Source organism: Carcharodon carcharias, chromosome 10 (genome assembly GCF_017639515.1).
Source record: "Carcharodon carcharias isolate sCarCar2 chromosome 10, sCarCar2.pri, whole genome shotgun sequence".
NCBI classification, from domain to species: domain Eukaryota; kingdom Metazoa; phylum Chordata; class Chondrichthyes; order Lamniformes; family Lamnidae; genus Carcharodon; species Carcharodon carcharias.
Window position 1 is genome coordinate 87,149,756 of NC_054476.1, and position 19,265 is coordinate 87,169,020.

At 49.5% G+C, this 19,265-nt stretch overlaps 1 protein-coding gene across 1 annotated transcript in view; it reads left to right on the top strand.

Moving 5' to 3' along the window:
* The window catches only part of LOC121283449 (protein FAM180A), a 315,896-nt gene that overhangs the window by 19,499 nt on the left and 277,132 nt on the right, over positions 1-19,265 (top strand). The window contains exon 2 of the mRNA XM_041198029.1: positions 12,309-12,385. Coding sequence (XP_041053963.1) covers positions 12,309-12,385 — 77 coding nt within the window. The remainder of the gene's footprint in view (positions 1-12,308; positions 12,386-19,265) is intronic.

The following is a 19,265-nucleotide window of genomic DNA, read 5'->3' on the forward strand; positions in this document are numbered from 1 at the left end:
GTCCAATTAACAGGCTTTGTCTAAGTGCCCTCTGCAATAATAGGTTGTGCCTGGGAGCCCTTTCTAATTAACAGGCTGTGTCTGGGACCCCTGTCCATTTAACAGGCTGTGCCTGGGAGCCCTGTCTAATTCACAGGCTGTGTCTGGGAGCCCTGTCTATTTAACAGACTGCGCCTGGGAGTCCTGTCCAATTAACAGGCTATGTCTGGGGGCCCTGTCCATTTAACAGTCTGTGTCTGGGAGCCTTGCACAATTAGCTGACTGCGTCTGGGAGCCCTGCTCAATCAAAAGGCTGTCTCTGGGAGCCCTGCTCAATTGACAGGCTGCGCCTTGGTGCTCTGTCCAATAACAGAATGTGTCTGGGAGCCCTGTCCAAACACAGGCTGCGTCTGTGAGTCCTGTGCATTTTAAAGGCTGTGGCTGGGAGCCCCGTACCGTTAACAGGCTGTGTCTGGGTGCTCTGTTCAATAACAGACTGTGTCTGGGAGCCCAGCCCATTTAACAGGCTGTGTCTTGGTGCCCTGTCCAATAACAGAATGTGTCTGGGAGCCCTGTCCAATCACAGGCTGTGCCTGGGAACACTGTCCAATTAACTGCCTGTATCTGGGAGCCCTGTCCAATTAATAGGCTTTGTCTGTGTGCACTTTCCAATTGAGAGGCTGCGACTGGAAAGTCTGTCTAATTAACAACATGTGACTGGGAGCCCTGTCCAATTAACAGGCTGCATCTGGAAGCCCTGTACAATTAACTGGCTGTGTCCTGGTGCCCTGTCCAATAACAGAATGAGTCTGGGAGCCCTGTCCAATAACACTCTGCGTCTGGGAGCCCTGTCCAATAACAGGCTGAGACTGGGAACCCCGTCTAATTAACAGGCTGTGTCTGGGAGCCCTGTTCAATTAATTGGCTGCACCTTGGAGACCCTGTCCAATAACAGGCTGTGCCTGGGAGCCCTGTCCAATTAACAGGCTGAGACTGGGAGCCCTGTCCAATAACAGACTGCTTCTGGGAACTCTGTTCAATTAATTGGCTGCATCTGGGAACACTGTCCAATTAATATGCTGCACCTGGGAGCACTGTCCAATAACAGTCTGCGTCTGATAGCCCTGCACAATTAGCTGACTGTGTCTGGGAGCTCTGCTCCATCAAAAGGCTGTCTCTGGGAGTCCTGTCCAATTGACAGGCTGCGTCTGTGAGTCCTGTACATTTGAAAGGCAGTGTCTGGGAGCCCTGTACAATTAACAGGCTATGTCCGGGTGCCCTGTTCAATAACAGACTGTGTCTGGGAGCCCTGTCCATTTAATAGGCTGTGCCTGGGAGCCCTGTCTAATTAACAGGCTGTGTCTGGGAGCCCTGTCCAATTAACAGGCTGAGACTGGGAGCCCTGTCCAATAACAGACTGCTTCTGGGAACTCTGTTCAATTAATTGGCTGCATCTGGGAACACTGTCCAATTAATATGCTGCACCTGGGAGCACTGTCCAATAACAGTCTGCGTCTGATAGCCCTGCACAATTAGCTGACTGTGTCTGGGAGCTCTGCTCCATCAAAAGGCTGTCTCTGGGAGTCCTGTCCAATTGACAGGCTGCGTCTGTGAGTCCTGTACATTTGAAAGGCAGTGTCTGGGAGCCCTGTACAATTAACAGGCTATGTCCGGGTGCCCTGTTCAATAACAGACTGTGTCTGGGAGCCCTGTCCATTTAATAGGCTGTGCCTGGGAGCCCTGTCTAATTAACAGGCTGTGTCTGGGAGCCCTGTCCAAATAACAGGATTTGTCTGAGAGCCCTGTCCAATTAAGAGGCTTTGTCTAAGTGCCCTCATCAATAACAGGCAATGTCTGCGAGCCCTGTCCAATTAACAGGCTGCGCCTGGGAGTCCTGTCCAATTAATAGGCTGCATCTGGGAGACCTGGGAATACTGTCCAATTTTCCGGCTGCGCCTGTGCTTCATGTCCAACCTGTATCTGAGAGCCCTGTCCAATAACAGGTGGCATTTGTGAGCACTGTCCAATTAACAGGCTGCATCTAGGAACCCTGTCCAATTAACAGGCTGCGCCTGCAAGGCCTCTCCAATTAATAAGCTGCATCTGTGAACGCTGACCAATTATCAGGCTGTAATTGGGAGCCCTGTCCAATAACAGGCTGTGTTTGGGAGCCCTGTCCAATTAACAGGCTGTGTCAGGTAGCCCTGTCCAATTAATAGGATGCGTCTGGGAGCCCTGCCTAATTAACAGGCTGTATCTGAGAGCCCTGTCCAATTAACAGGCTGTGTCTGGGTGCCATTTCCAATAACAGGCTGTGCCTGGGAGCCTTGTCCAATAACAGGCTGCATGTGGTAGCTCTCTCCAATTAATAGGATGTGTCTGGGTGCACTGTCCAATTAATAGGCTGCGACTGGGAGCCTGTCTAACTAAAAGGCTGTAATTGGGAACCCTCTCCAAATAACATGCTGCATCTGGGGGCCATGTCCCATAACAGGCTGTGTCTGGGATCCCTGTCCGATCACAGGTTGTGCCTGGGAAAACTGTCCAATTAACAGGCTGTGCCTGGTCGATCTGCCCAATTAACAACATGTGCCTGGGAGCCCTGTACAATTAACTGGCTGTGTCTTGGTGCCAGGTCCAATAAAAGGCTGTGTCTGCGAGCCTTTGCCAACAACAGGCTGCATATGGTAGCTCTGTCCAATTAATAGGATGTGTCTGGGAGCCCTGCCTAATTAACAGGCTGTATCTGGGAGCCCTGTCCAAGTAACAAGCTGCGTGGGGGCCCTGTCCAAATGACAGGCTGAGCCTCGGAGCCCTGTCCTATTACCAAGCTGTGTCTGGGAGCCTTGGCCAATAACAGGCTGCATGTGGTGGCTCTGTTCAATTAATAGGATGAGTCTGGGAGCACTGTCTAATTAACAGGCTGTGTCCGGGAGCCCTGTCCAAATAACAAGGTGCGTCTGTGGGCCATGTCCAATAAAAGGCTGTGACTGGGAACCCTGTGCAATCACAGGCTGTGCCTGGGAACACTGTCCAATTAGCAGCCTGTATCTGGGAGCTCTGTTCAATTAAAAGGCTGGCTATGGGAGCCCAGCCCATTTAACAGGTTGCACCTGGGTTCTCTGTCAAATTAACGGGCTGTACCTGGAAGACCTGTCCAATAACAGGCTATGTCTGGGAGCCCTGTCCAATTTATAGGCTGTGTCTGTGAGCCCTGTCCAATAACAGGCTGCACCTAGGAGACCCTGTCCAATAACAGGCTGTGCCTGAGAGCCCTGTTCATTTAACAGGCTGAGACTGGGAGCCCTGTCTAATTACAGGCTGGGTCTGTGAGCCCTGTCTAACTAACAGGCTGTGTCTAGGAGCCCCGCCCAATTAGAGACTGCGCCTAGGAGCCCTGTCCGATCACAGGCTGTGCCTGGGAACACTGTCCAATTAACAGCCTGTATCTGGGGGCCCTGTCCAATTAACAGGCTGTGTCTGGTAGCACTGCCCAATTAACAACATGGGTCTGGGAACCCTGCCCAATTAACAGGCTGCGTCTGGGAGCCCTGTACAATAACAGCTGTGTCTTGGTGTCCTGTCCAAAAGCAGGCTGCACCTTGGAGCCCTGTGCAATAACAGGTTGTGTCTGGGAGCCCTGTCCAAATAACAGTTTGCATCCGGGAACCCTGTCAAATTTACAGGTTGCTTCAGGGACCGCTTTCCAATTAACAAGTTGCATCAGGGAACCCAGCCCAATTAACAACTTGCATCTGGGAGCCCTGTCCAACTAACAGGTTGCATCTGGGAACCCTATCCAATTAACAGGCTGCTCCTGGAAGCACTGTCCAATAACAGGCGGTGCCTGGGAGCATTGTCCAATAAAAGGTCGTATTTGGGAGTCCTGTCCAATTAATAGTCTGCGTCTGGGAGCCCTGCACAATTAGCTTACTGCATCTGGGAGCCCTGCTCAATCAAAAGGCTGTCTCTGGGAGCCCTGCCCAATTAACAGGCTGCGTCTGTGAGTCCTGTACATTTGAAAGGCTGTGTCTGGGAGCCCTGTACCATTAATAGGCTGTGTCTGGATGTCCTGTCCAATAACAGACTGTGTCTGGGAGCCCTGTCCATCACAGGCTGTGCCTGGGAACACTGTCCAAGTGACTGCCTGTATCTGGGAGCCCGGTACAATTAATAGGCTGTGATTGGGAGCCCTGTCCAATTAACAGGGCTGTGTCTGTGAGTCCTGTACATTTGAAAGGCTGTGCCTGGGAGCCCTGTCCAATTAACAGGCTGCACCTGCGAACACTGTCCAATTAACAGGCTGCATCTGGGAATGCTGTCCAATTATCTGGCTGCGCCTGTAAGTCCTGTCCAATGGCAGCCTGTAACTGAGAGCCCTGTCTAATTAACAGGCTGTGCTTGTGTGCCCTGTCCAATTAACAGGCTGTGTCTGGGAGCGCTGTCCAATTAACAGGATTTGTCAGGGAGCCCTGTCCAATTAACAGGCTTTGTCTAAGTGGCCTCTTCAATAACAGGCTGTGTATGGGAGCCCTGTCTAATTCACAGGCTGTGTCTTGGAGCCCTGTCCAATAACAGGCTGTGTCTGATAGCGCTGTCCAATTAACAGGCTGTGTCTGGGAACCCTGTCCAAGTAACAAGCTGTGTCTGGGGGCCCTGTCCAATGGACAGGCTGTGTCTTGGTGTCATGTCCAATAAGAGGCTGTGTCTGGGAGCCTTGGCCAATAACAGTCTGCATGTGGTAGCTCTGTCCACTTAATAGGACGCGACTGGGAGCACTGACCAATTAATAGGCTGCAACTGGAAGGCCTGTCTAATTAACAGGCTGTGTCCAGGAGCCCTGTCTAAATAACAAGCTGCATCTGGAGGCCATGTCCAATAACCGGCTGCGCCTGGGAGCCCTGTCCAATCACACGCTGTGCCTGGGAACACTGTCCAATTAGCAGCCTGTATCTGGGATCCCTGTCCATTTAACAGGTTGCACCTGGGGTCCCTGTCAAGTTAACAGGCTGCACCTGGAAGCCCTGGCCAATAACAGGCTGTGTCTGGGAGCCCTGTCCAATTAACAGATCGCATTTGTGAGCCATGTCCAACAACAGGCTGCACCTGGGAGACCCTGTCCAATTAACAGGCTGAGACTGGGAGCCCTGTCCAATAACAGGCTGGGTCTGTGAGCCCTGTACAATTAACAGGCTGTGTCTTAGTGCCCTGTCCAATAACAGAATGTGTCTTGGAGCCCTGTTCAATTAATTGGCTGCGCCTGGGAGCCCTGTCCAGTAACAGACTGTGTCTGGGAGCTCTGTCCAATTAAAGGCCGTCTATGGGAGCTCAGCCCATTTAACAGGCTGAGTCTGGGAGCCGTGAACAATAACAGGCTTTGTCTGGGATTCCTGCCCAATAACAGGCTGTACCATGGCGACCTGTCCAATAACAGGCTGTGCCTAGGAGCCCTGTCCGATCACAGGCTGTGCCTGGGAACACTGTCCAATTGACAGCCTCTAGTTTGGGGCACGGTCCAATTGACAGGCTGAGTCTGGGAGCCCTGTCCAATTAACAGGCTGTGTCTGGGAGCCTTGGCCAATAACAGGCTGCATGTGATAGCTCTGTCCAATTAATAGAACGCTTCCGGGAGCATTGTCCAATTAATAGGCTGCGACAGGAAGGACGGTCTAATTAACAGGCTGTGCCTGGGAGCCCTGTCCAATTAACAGGCTGCGCCTGCGAACACTGTCCAATTAACAGGCTGCATCTGGGAATGCTGTCCAATTATCTGGCTGCGCCTGTGAGTCCTGTCCAATGGCTGCCTATAACTGAGAGCCCTGTCTAATTAACAGGCTGTGCTTGTGTGCCCTGTCCAATTAACAGGCTGTGTCTGGGAGCGCTGTCCAATTAACAGGCTTTGTCTGGGTGCCCTGTCAATTAACAGGCTGCGTGAGGGAACCCTGTCCAATTAACAGGCTGCGTGAGGGAACGCTGTCCAATTAACAGGCTGCGTGAGGGAACGCTGTCCAATTAACACTTTATGCCTGGGAGCCCTGTCCAATTAACTTGCTGCAACTGGGAGCCCAGTCCAATAACAGGCTGTGTCTGGGGGACCTGAAACTTAACAGGCTGTGTCTGGGAGCCCTATCAAATTAGCAAAACAAAAACAGAATTACCTGGAAAAACTCAGCAGGTCTGGCAGCATCGGCGGAGAAGAAAAGAGTTGACGTTTCGAGTCCTCATGACCCTTCGACAGAACTGGCATAAAGTGTTAATTGGACAGCGTTCCCTCACGCAGCCTGTTAATTGGACAGCGTTCCCTCACGCAGCCTGTTAATTGGACAGGGTTCCCTCACGCAGCCTGTTAATTGACAGGGCACCCAGTTCTGTCGAAGGGTCATGAGGACTCGAAACGTCAACTCTTTTCTTCTCCGCCGATGCTGCCAGACCTGCTGAGTTTTTCCAGGTATCAAATTAGCAGGCTGTTTATTTGAGCCCCGTACAATTAACAGGCTGCATCTGGAAACTCTGTCCAATTAACAGGCTGTGGCCTGGATCCCTGTCTAACTAACAAGCTGTCTCTGGGAGCCCTGTCCAATTAACAGTCTGCGTCTGGGATCTCTGTCCTATTAGCAGGCTGCACCTGCGAGTACTGTACAATTGATAGGCTAACTCTGGGTGGTCTGTTCAATATTTTGCTGAGTCTGGCAGTCTTGTCCAATAACAGGCTGCGTCTGGGAGCTCTGACCTATTAAAAGGCTGTGTATGGGAGCCCTGCCCAATTAACAGGCTGAGTCTGGGAAACGTTTCCAGTTAGCAGGCTGCGTCAGGGAACGCAGTCCACTTAACTGGCTGCATCTGGGAACCCTGTCCAATTAACAGTTTGCGCCTGGGAGCCCTGTCCAATTAACTTGCTGCAACTGGGAGCCCAGTCCAAAAACAGGCTGTATCCGGGAGACCTGAAACTTAACAGGCTGGTCCTGGGAGCCCAGTCCAATTAACAGGTTGGTTCTGGGCGCCCTTTCCAAATAAAAGCCAGTGTCTGTGAGCCCTCTCTAATTAGCTGGTTGTGTATGTGAGCCCTGTACATTTAACAGGCTGCATCGGGAAACCCTGCCCAATTAACAGGTTGCACCTGGGAGACCTGTACAATTAACAGGCTGTGTCTGGGAGCAGTGTCCAATTAACTGGCTGCATTTGGGAACACCGTCCAATTAACAGGATGCACCCAGAGCCCTGTCCAATTAACAGGTTACACCTGGGAGCCCTGTCCAATTAACAGGCTGTGTCTGGGAGCACTGTCGAATTAACAGGAAGCGTATGGGATCCCTGCTCAATTAATAGGCTGCACCTGGGAGCCCTGTCCAATAACTGGCTGTCTCTGGGAGACCCGTCCTGTTAATAGGCTGTGTCTGGGAGCCCTGTCGGATTAAAAGGCTGTATTGGAAGCCTTGTCCAATTAACTGGCCTAGTTTTGGAGGCCTGTCCAATTAACAGGCTGTGACTGGGAGCCCTGTCCAATTAACAGCCTGTGTCTGGGTGCCCTGTCCAATAACAGGCTATGTCTGGAAGCCCAGTCCAATTAACTGGCAGCATCTGGGAACGCTGTCCAATTAACAGTTTGCGCCTGGGAACCCTGTCCAAATAACTTGCTGCAACTGGGAGCCCAGTCCAATAACAAGCTGTGTCTGGGAGAACTGAAACTTAACAGTCTGGGTCTGGGAGCCCTGACCAATAAACAGGCTGCATCTGGCAACCCTGTCCAATTAACAGGTTGCACCTGGGAGCCCTGTACAATTAACAGGCTGCATCTGGGAACACTGTCCAATTAACAGGCTGCACACAGAACCCTGTCCAATTAACAGGTTGCACTTGGGAGCGCTGTACAATTAACAGGCTGTGTCTGGGAGCACTCTCCAATTAATAGGCTGCGCCTGGGAGCGCTGTCCAATTAATTGGCTGTCTCTCGGAGACCTGTCCAGTTAATAGGCTGTGTCTGGGAGCCCTGTCGAATTAAAAGTCTGCATTTGGGAGCCTTGTTCCATTAACTGGCTGTGTCTTGGAGCCCAGTCCAATTAACTGGCAGCATCTGGGAACCCTGTCCAATTAACAGTTTGTGCCTGGGAACCCTGTCCAAATAACTTGCTGCAACTGGGAGTCTAGTTCAATAACAGGCTATGTCTGGGAGACCTGAAACTTAACAGGCTGGGCCTGTAGCCCTGTCCAATTAACAGGCTCGTTCTGGGCGCCCTTTCCAAATAAAAGGCAGTGTCTGGGAGCCCCGTCCAATCAGCAGGCTGTGTATGTGAGCCCTGTACAATTAACAGGCTGCATCTGGCAACCCTGTCCAATTAACAGGTTGTACCTGGGAGACTTGTACAATTGGACAGGCTGTGTCTGGGAGCCCTGTCGAATTAAAAGGCTGCACCTGGAAGCCTTGTCCAATTAACTGGCTGTGTCTGGGAGACCTGTCCAATTAATAGGCTGCGTCTGGGAGTCCTGTCCAATTAACAGGCTGTGTCTGGGAGACCTGTCCAATTAACAGGCTGTGTCTGGGAGCCATGTCCAATTAACAGGCTGTGTCTGGGAGTCCTGTCCAATTAACAGGCTGTGTCTGGGAGCCATGTCCAATTAACAGGCTGTGTCTGGGAGCCATGTCCAATTAACAGGCTGTGCTTTGGAGCCCTGTCCAATAACAGGCTGTGTCTGGGAGCCCAGTCCAATTAACTGGCAGCATCTGGGAACCCTGTCCAATTAACAGTTTGCGCCTGGGAACTTTGTCCAAATAACTTGCTGCAACTGGGAGCCCAGTTCAATAACAGGCTGTGTCTGGGAGACCTGAAACTTAACAGGCTGGGTCTGTAGCCCTGTCCAATTAACAGGTTGGATCTGGGCGCCCTTTCCAAATAAAAGCCAGTGTCTGGGAGCCCCATCCAATCAGCAGGCTGTGAATGTGGACCCTGTCCAATTAACAGGTTGCACCTGGGAGACCTGTACAATTAACAGGTTATGTCTGGGAGCCCTGTCCAATTAACTGGCTGCATCGGGGAACACTGTCCAATTAACAGGTTGCACCTGGGAGCCCTGTAAAATTAACAGGCTGTGTCTGGGTGCCCTGTCCAATAACAGGCTGTGTCTAGGAGCCCAGTCAAATTAACAGGCTGTGTCTAGGTACCCTGTTCAATTAATAGGCTGTGCTTGTGAGCCATGTTAATTTAACAGGCTGCTTCAGGGAACCCTGTCCAATTAACAGGCTGCGTCTGTGAGCCATGGCCAATAACAGGCTTTGTCTGGGTGCCCTGTCCATTAACAGGCTCGGTCTGGGAGCACTGTCCAATTACCAGGCTGCGTTTGGGAGCTCTGTTCAATTAACAGGCTGCAGCAAGGAACCATCTCCAATTAACAGGCTGTAGTTGGGAGCCCTGTCCAATGGCAGGCTGTGTCTGGGAGCCCTGTCCAATGAACAGGCTCCATCAGTGAATGCTGTCCAATCAGCATGCTCCATCAGGGAATACTGTCCAATTACCAGGCTGCGTGAGGGAACCCTGTCCAATTAACACTGTGCGCCTGGGAGCCCTGTCCAATTAATGTGCTGCAGCTGGGAGCCCAGTCCAATAACCTGCTGTGTCTGGGAGACCTGAAACTTAACAGGCTGGGTCTGGGAGCCTTGTCCAATTAACAGGCTGTGTACGTGAGCCCTGTACAATTAACAGGCTGAATCTGGAAACCCTGTCCAATTAACAGGTTGCATCTGGGAGACCTATACAATTATCAGGCTGTGTCTGGGAGCACTGCCCAATTAACTGGCAGCATCTGGGAACACTGTCCAATTAACTGGCTGCACCCAGAGCCCTGTTCAATTAACAGGTTGAACCTGGGAGCCCTGTCCAATTAACAGGCTGCGTCTGGGATCCCTGCCCAATTAACAGGTTGCACCTGGGAGCCCTGTACAATTAACAGGCTGTGTCTGGGAGCACTGCCCAATTAATAGGCTGTGCTTGGGTGCCCTGTCGAATTAACTGGCTGTCTCTGGGAGAAAGGTCCAGTTAATAAGCTGTGTCTTGGAGCTCTGTCGAATTAAAAGGCTGCACCTGGGAGCCTTGTCCAATTAACTGGCTGTGTTTTGGAGCCCTGTCCAATTAACAGGCTGTGTCTGGGAACCCTGTCCAATCAACAGGCTGTTTCTGGGTGTCCAGTCCAATAACTGGCTGTGTCTAGGAGCCCAGTCCAATTAACAGGCTGTGTCTGGGAGCCCCGTTCAATTAACAGGCTGTGCTTGTGAGCCCTCTCCATTTAACAGGCTGCTTCAGGGAATCCTGTCCAATTAACAGGCTGCGTCTTGGAGCCGTGTCCAATTAACAGGCTTTGTCTGGGTGCCCTGTCCATTAACAGACTGGGTCTAGGAGCACTGTCCAACTATCAGGCTGCGTTTGCGAGCACTGTCCAATTAACAGGCTGCATCAAGGAACCCTCTCCAACTAAAAGGCTGTGTCTGGGAGCCCTGTCCAATTAACAGGCTTTGTCTGGGAGCCCTGTGCAATAACAGGCTGTGCCTGGGAGCCTTGGCCAATAACAGGCTGCATCTGGTAGCCTTGAGCAATTAACAGGATGTGTTTGGGAGCCCTGTCCAATTAACAGGCTGAGTTTGTGAGCCATGTCCAATTATCAGTCTGTGTCTGGGAGCCATTTTCAATTAACATGCTGCGCCTGTGAACCCTGTCCTATTAGCATGTCGCGCCTGGGAGTTGTGTCCAATAACAGGCTGGGTCTGGGAGCCCTGTCCAATTAATATGCTGCATTTGGGAACGCTGTCCAATAAACAGGCTGCGCCTGGGAGCCCTGACCAATTAATAGGCTGTGTCTGGGAGCCCTGCCCAAATAACAGACTGCGTCTGGGAGCCCTGTTCAATTAATAGCCTGTCCCTGGGAGCCCTGTTCAATTAACAGGCTGTGTCTGGGAGCCCTGTCCATATAACTGGGTGGCCCTGGGATCCCTGTCCAATTCACAGGTTGTGTCTAGGAGCCTTGTCCAATTAACAGGCTGCGTCTGTGAACCCTGTCCAATAACAGGCTTCATCTGGGAGCCCTGTCCAATTAACAGGCTCTGTCTGTGAACCCTGTCCAATAACAGGCTGCTTCTTGGAGCACTGTCCAATTTACAAGGTGTGTCTTTGAACCCTGTCCAATAACACGCTGCGTCTGGCAGTCCTGTCCTATTAAGGACAATGGGCAGGCCCCACAGCTGGGAGAGCCAATCAAAGTGCCCGCGGCTGTGGGCCTTTGGCAGCTTCACTGGGAGAGGTGGGCACTGCCGACGTAGGTGTGAGAACATGAAGGCCCCTCAAAGTGGAGGCAACCGCTGAACACCGTAGAACTTTTAAACCAGCAAGAGGCCACAGCTGTCAGGCCATCAGCATTGTGGAGCTGAACCCTTTCACAGGACGGCCTGTGGCTGCAGCCATGGCCCTATGGCAATTAACCATGGCTGTTGGGTTGGGGGGGCCAAGTAAATGAGGCATCAACAGCTTTCCTCCCGGAGGCTGTCTCTATCCATAGGCTCGGCTGCAGCCTCAGTGGAGATCGTTTGTCGGGGGCTTGGGGGTGGGTGTTTACATGGAGTTTGGGGATGAGAGGGCACTGCCATCAGGAAAATTGCAGTGCCTGATGAGAGCCATCAATACACAATCTAGTTGATGTAATTGGCTGCTTGCCTCTGTGACCACCCACCCTCACTCCCCCGAAATAACCTCCAGGAGAGTATGCCAGGGGCGTCAACATGCCAGCGAACTGGCAAATGGGATGATAGCACAGAAACGCTGGCACGCTAGTGTCCACTCTCAAGCCCCTCAGCCCAATGTAAATTCTGGCCCTGGTGACCACCCTTGTTACCCCCTTGCCAGGGTTTCTTTATTATAAATAGAATGGAGCTGAACTGGTGGCTGAGCCCAGAGGCAGGATGTTAATGATGTTACTCCAGGAAAAAGGCCTCGCCAAGCCCATTCAATATGCGATTGCCTCCTGACTGGAATATGATCCCGTCATTCTGGCAGTGACTATGTGGATAAGATTCCAGCCAGCGTTTCCATGATTACTGACTATTTACACATGAACTTTACATAGTGGCTATACTCATTAATGTTAATCATTGACAGTATTTATCAACTAGATTTAATCACTGACTATGTTACTCACATTTCATTTCAGACTGCACATGTCCATGATTTTTATTTGCTATATGAGTGTCTCTGAGACTCTTGGTGAATGGATTGATGTTGATGCAGATGAATGTGTGTGGGGATGGACCAGATTATCATGCATTGTGCTCATTGGTTGTTCATTGGTTGCAGAAACGTTTTGGACACCTCAATCTGATGTACCAGTTGTGTTCCATCGAGATGTTGGGGATACCTTCCTGATATATGAGGTAAAGTTCCTCAGGCTCTGCTGGTTGAGGCACTGTCACATGTGTCCACACCTTCAAACAGGCTTGTACACAGTGCCCAGGAGAGGAGGGTGCAGATGGTGCCAATCGCCAGGGCCTGGGCTCATTGGCTGAGTAGCCCGTCAATCTAGGTGGTCAGTGTCCAAAGCAGCCTATCAGACCTCCTGATTGACAGACTACTCAGCCTGAACAGCAGCAATGATTGGCCCAGTAGGACATGTTAGATTGGACTGGGGTGCTGTGTTTGCTTTCTTCTCTGGCTCTGGTTGTGGCTCTGGCTGGAGCCTACTAGAGATCAAGCTAAGTGCCTGGCTGTGCCTCTACATTTACTTTACTTCCCCAGCCCACTCCCACACCCCCATCCCACAAAGGTCCTTCCCTCCCGACCTCTTCTCTGACTCCTGACTTCCTCCACCAGTCCAATCCCTCGACATCATTAACGATGGTGTCTGTGGCCCAGGGGACTTCCCCTCCCGGCCTCATTGCCTAATCCTCCACATGGCCAAAGGTCTGGTAGGGGCCTTTGTCTCATCCAAATGGTCAGGTGCTGCTTCGATATTTTACCAGCAAGACAAGATGTTTTATTGATCTCTATAAACATGTGACATCATGCTTAATATTAGGGGCTCCATTTAGTGGCGACTAGCTACATAATCCAGCCAGAATGGAAATGATTGAGCTATTCTCCCATCAATAACACCTGGAATCTAGCAATTCTCTTGATTTTGTGAATCTAATTTGTATTAGGAAGCTATCCCTCACTTATTGCATTTTGCTGGGGAAATAATCCTGCTGCAAACTGTTACTTTGCTCAAGAGTTTGAATACTCCAAGCCCTGCTCGGCCTCCAACTCGCTCACTGACTCAGTGCAGTCAATATTCTGTTTGAATATTGAATATGGAGACAATCTTTTTTCTTCCGTTCAGAACAGGTAGTCAAAATATATAAAACAAAAGCTGGTGGTTTTCTCGCAATCTGGTTGCAAGTATTAAATCTTTCTCTGGAATATGAATTTACTGTTCTGATCAAAGATCATCAACGTGAAATGTCAACTGTATCTTGTCACAGATGCTGCCTGACCTGCTGAGTTATAGTAGCATTTTTTGTTTTTATTTCAGATTTCCAATATCTGCAGTAGCTTATGGATTTATTGTCACTATGCCTGGTGCAATGTATAGAACATGTTAATGAGGCAGTCAATGAAATCAGTGTTATTGTGTTTATAACATTATGCATTGTATATTAATAACATGGTGTATTATATATTTGTAACATTTATATCATTGTTACAATTAATGGAATGGTGTCCTGTCAAATTGATAATATTGCATGATATGCCGTTAAAATAACATTTATACCTTGTGGTTTGTTTAGTAGTTGCTGTGGGATCACCTATAGCACACAAACTAACACCACATCATATCATTGCTACTCTTGATAATGACTCATGCCGCATATATATTGGACGCCATTGTTGGCTGTTATCATTTACTCGGACCTTTCTGTGGTTGCTTGGTGAGTTGATCAGTGAATCTTGAAAGAGGGAAAAAATAGCATGCATGATTGAGGGGGAGGGTTCCAGGGCAGGGGGTGGGGAAAGGGACCAGGAACAGGAAAAGCCCATGATTTTTCTCCCTGGGCCTGCATGTACACATGAGTGTGAAAGCAGACATGTATTAAACATACAAACTGCTGGAAAAACTCAGCAGGTCTAACAGCATTTGTGGCGAGAAAAACAAAGTTAACATTTCGAGTCTGCATGATTCTTGTTCAGAGCTAAGAGGCCACATCCTAGGGCCATGATGGCCACCGTTGAAATGGAAGATTTGTCTTTCATTCTGAGCCGGCAGCTTGAAAAATATACTCCTCATTGTCCACTTTTAGCTCTGAAGAAGAGTCAAACGGACTCGAAACGTTAACTCTGTCTTTCTCTCCACAGATGCTGTCAGACCTGCTGAGTTTTTCCAGCATTTTCATGTTTTTGTTTCAGATTTCCAGCAGCCGCAGTATTTTGCTTTTATTCAACACACAGGTCCATGTGTGATTATGTTAGATGCACATACACATGTACTGATATATGGGCACACTGTGTGTACACAGATAACACATGGAATCACAGGCTGATGGATTACAGCTCACGTGCATGCAAACGTGCAAATATCACTGCATGTATGTGAACACAAAAATACATGTATGCACACGTGTTCACATGTGGTAGTTTATTATGTAATAAATGGTCTCTGGGAAGTTTCTCTTCACTTAACCTTCATGTGTCTCCCTCTTGCCTATCAAGTAGTCCTGCCGCTTCTCAAAAAGGTTCACTCGACACCTGAAGAGGATTGATTCATTATCTGTGAAGAGCTTTGGGTCATTATAGGGCCAAGGCAGCCACTGTAGAAATGGAAGATTTGTCTTTTATTTTGAGACAACAGCTTGAAAAATATACTCCTCATTGTCTACATAATCTCCAAAGATCATTGGCTTCATATTGGAAAGTGCCATTGACAACAGGAGCCCATGTTGTTGCTCCCTGACTTTGGTGATAAATTATTATGCTCACACAAAACATGTGTACATACAGACACAGGATGTACGCCATGCACTCATATATATAATCAGAAAATCATAAGAATTAGGAGCAAGAGTAGGCCAATCAGCCCATCAAACCTGCTCAGCCTTTCAATAAGATCATGGCTGATCTGATGGGGCTTTAATTCCACTTTCCTGTCTGTCCCCAATTCACTTTGACTCTCCTCGCAATCAAAACTCTGTCTAACTCAGCCTAGAATATATTCAATGACCCAGCCTCCCCTGCTCTCTGTGGAAGAGAATTCCATTCACTAACAACCCTCTGAGAAGAAATTCCTCCTCATCTCCCACCTAACTGGGCTCAGACATACACACACTCTCGCTCACACAGACACACACTCTCACACAAAAACATGCTGGCTCACACAGACAAAGACTCTCGCTCACATAGACAGACTCTCGCTCACTCAAACACGTTCTTGCTCACAGACACACATGCTCACACAGACGCAGACTCTTGCTCACACAGACACATTCTCGCTCACACAGACACAGGCTCTCGATCACAGAAACAAATAATCTCACCGACACAGACACAGGCTCTAGCTCACACAGACACAGATTATCACTCACACAGAGATACACTCTAGCTCACTCACACAAGCTCTCACTCACACAGGCAGAGACTCTCACTCATACAGACACAGACTCTCACTCACACAGACAGACACAATGGCTCACACAACAACACACTCTCGCTCACACAGACACACACTCTCGCTCACACAGACACACTCTTGCTCACATAGAAACAGACTCTCGATTACAGAGACATAGATTCTCACTCACACAGACACAGACTCTTGCTCACTCAAACACGCTCTCGCTCAATCATACACAGACTATTGCTCACAGACACAGAGTCTCGCTCAGACACACATTCTCACTCACACAGACACACACTCTTGCTCACACTGACAAAAACTCTCGCTCACATAGACACACACTCTCACTCACACAGGAGCACAGTCTCACTCACTCAAACACGCTCTCACTCACATAGACACATACTCTCGCTCACAAAGACCACACACTCTCGCTCACACAGACACACACTCGCACTCACACAGAGTCAGATTCTTGCTCACAGAGACACGCTTTTGCTCACATAGAAACAGACTCTCGATTACGGAGACACAGATTCTCGCTCACACAGACACAGACTCTTGCTCACTCAAACACGCTCTCGCTCAATCATACACAGACTATTGCTCACAGACACAGAGTCTCGCTCAGACACACATTCTCGCTCACACAGACACACATTCTCACTCACACAGACAAACACTCGCGCTCGCACAAACACGCTCTCGCCCACGCAGAAACATTTTCGGTCACACAAACACAGATACGCACTCACACAGATACACACTCTCACACACACAGACACACTCTCTTGCTCTCTCAAACACGGTCTCCCTCACACAGACACATGCTCTCAGTCACACAAACGCAGAATCTCACTCAGACAGACACAGGGTCTCAAATCACAGATACACAGACTTTCGCTCACACAGATACACTGTCGCTCACTCAAACAGGCTCCTGCTCACACAGACATACATTCTCACTCACACAGACACAGAATCTCGCTCAAACAGGCACAGTCTCGCTCACTCAAACGTGCTCTCGCTCATACAGACACAGACTCTTGCTCACACACACACGTTCTCGCTCACACAGCCACAGACTCTAGATCACACAAACAAACACACTCACTCACAGACACAGACTCTCACTCACACAAACACATACTCTCGCCCACACAGACACAGACTCTCGCTCACACAGCCATATTCTCGCTCACTCAAACACGCTCTCGCTCACACAGAAACAGATCCTCACTCACACAGGCACACACTCTTGATCACTCAAACAAGATCTCACTCACACAGACAGACACTTGCTCACACAAACACAGACTCTCACTCATAGAGACACATTCTCGCTCACACAGATGCAGATTCGCGCTCACACAGACACAATCTCGCTCACAGAGAAATAGACTCTCGATCAGAGAGACACAGACACTTGCTCACACAGACACACTCTCATTCACACAAATATGCTCTCGCTCACACAAACACATTCTCGCTCACAAAGACACACACTCTCGCTCATACAGACACAGACTCTCACTCAAAGACACAGATTCTCGCTCACACAGACACACATTCTCACTCATATAGACACACTCTCGCTCACATAGACACATTCTCACACACAGGAGCACAGTCTCGCTCACGCAAATATGCTCTCACTCATACAGACACAGACTCTCACTCACACAGACACACACTCCTGCTCACACAGACACACATTCTCACTCACACAGACACAGACTCTTGGTCACACAGACACATACTCCCGCTCACACAGACACACATTCTCACTCACACAGACACACACTCTCACTCACACAGACACACTCTCGCTCACACAGACAAACACACTCGCTCATGCAGAAACGGACTCTCGCTCACACAGACACAGATTCTTGCTCTCGCAGACACACTCTCGCTCACTCAAACACAGACTCGCTCACACAGACACAAACTCTAGATCACACAAACACACACTCTCACTCACAGACACAGACTCTCACTCATACAAACACATAAACTTGCCCACACAGACACAGACTCTCGCTCACACAGCCACATTCTCGCTCACTCAAACACGCTATCGCTCACACAGACACATCTCGCTTACACAGACACAATCTCACTCACACAAACACAGATCCTCACTCACACAGGCACACACTCTCGCTCAATCAAACAAGATCTCGCTCACACAGGCAGACACTCGCTCACACAAACACAGACTCTCACTCATAGAGACACACAATCTCGCTCACACAGATGCAGATTCTCGCTCACACAGACACAATCTCGCTCACAGAGACATAGACTCTCGATCACAGAGACACAGACTCTTGCTCACACAGGCACACTCTTGTTCACACAAATACACATTTTCGCTCACAAAGACACACATTCTCGCTCATACAGACACAGACTCTCACTCAAAGACACAGATTCTCGCTCACACAGACACAAATTTTCAATCATATAGACACACTCTCGCTCACATAGACACACTCTCACATGCAGGAGCACAGTCTCGCTCACTCAAACACGCTCTTGCTCACACAGACACACTCTTGCTCACACAGATACAGACTCTCGATCACAGAGATACAGATTCTCGCTCACACAGACACATTCTCACTGACTCAAAAATGCTCTCACTCATAGAGACACACACACTCGCTCACACAGGAAAACACTGTCCCTCACACAGACACAATGTCTCACGCACAGAGACACACTCTTGCTCACACAGAAACAGACTCTCGATCACAGAGACACAGATTCTCGCTCACACAGGCACATTCTCGCTCATTCAAAAACGCTCTCAATCATACAGACACACACACTCGCTCACAGACACAGACACTTGCTCACACACAGACATATACTTGCTCACACAGACACATACTGTTGCCCACACAGAAAGACTCTTGTTCACACAGATACATTCTCGCTCACTCAGAGACGCTCTCGCTCATACAGATACAGACTCTTGATCACAGAGACACAGATTCTCGCTCACACAGGCACAGTCTCGCCCACTCAAACATGCTCTCGCTCATACACACACACACTCTCGCTCAAACAGACACAGACTCTCACTCACAGACACAGACTCTTGCTCACACAGAAGCAGTCTCACTCACACAGGAACACACTCGCTCACAAGGACACACTCTCACTCACACAGAAACAGACTCTCACTCACACAAACACACTGTTGCTTACACAGTCTCACACTCTCGCTCTCGCAGCCACACTCTCGCTCACTCAAACATGGTCTCCCTCACACAGATACATATTCTTGGTCACACAAAAACAGAATTTCACTCACACAGACACAGTCTCGCCACCACAGAGACACAGACTCTCACTCACACCGGTAAACTGTCGCTCAGTCAAACACTCTCCTGCTCACACAGACATACATTCTCACTCACACAGACACAGACTCTCGCTCACACTGACAAAGATTCTTGCTCACACAGGCACTGTCTCGCTCAGTCAAACATGCTCTCACTCACACAGACACATACTCTCGCTCACAGACACAGACTCTTGCTCACACACACAGACACATTCTCACTCACACAGACACAGACTCTTGCTCACACAGGCACAATCTCGCTCTCTGAAACATGCTCTCACTCACACAGACACATTTTCTCGCTCACAGA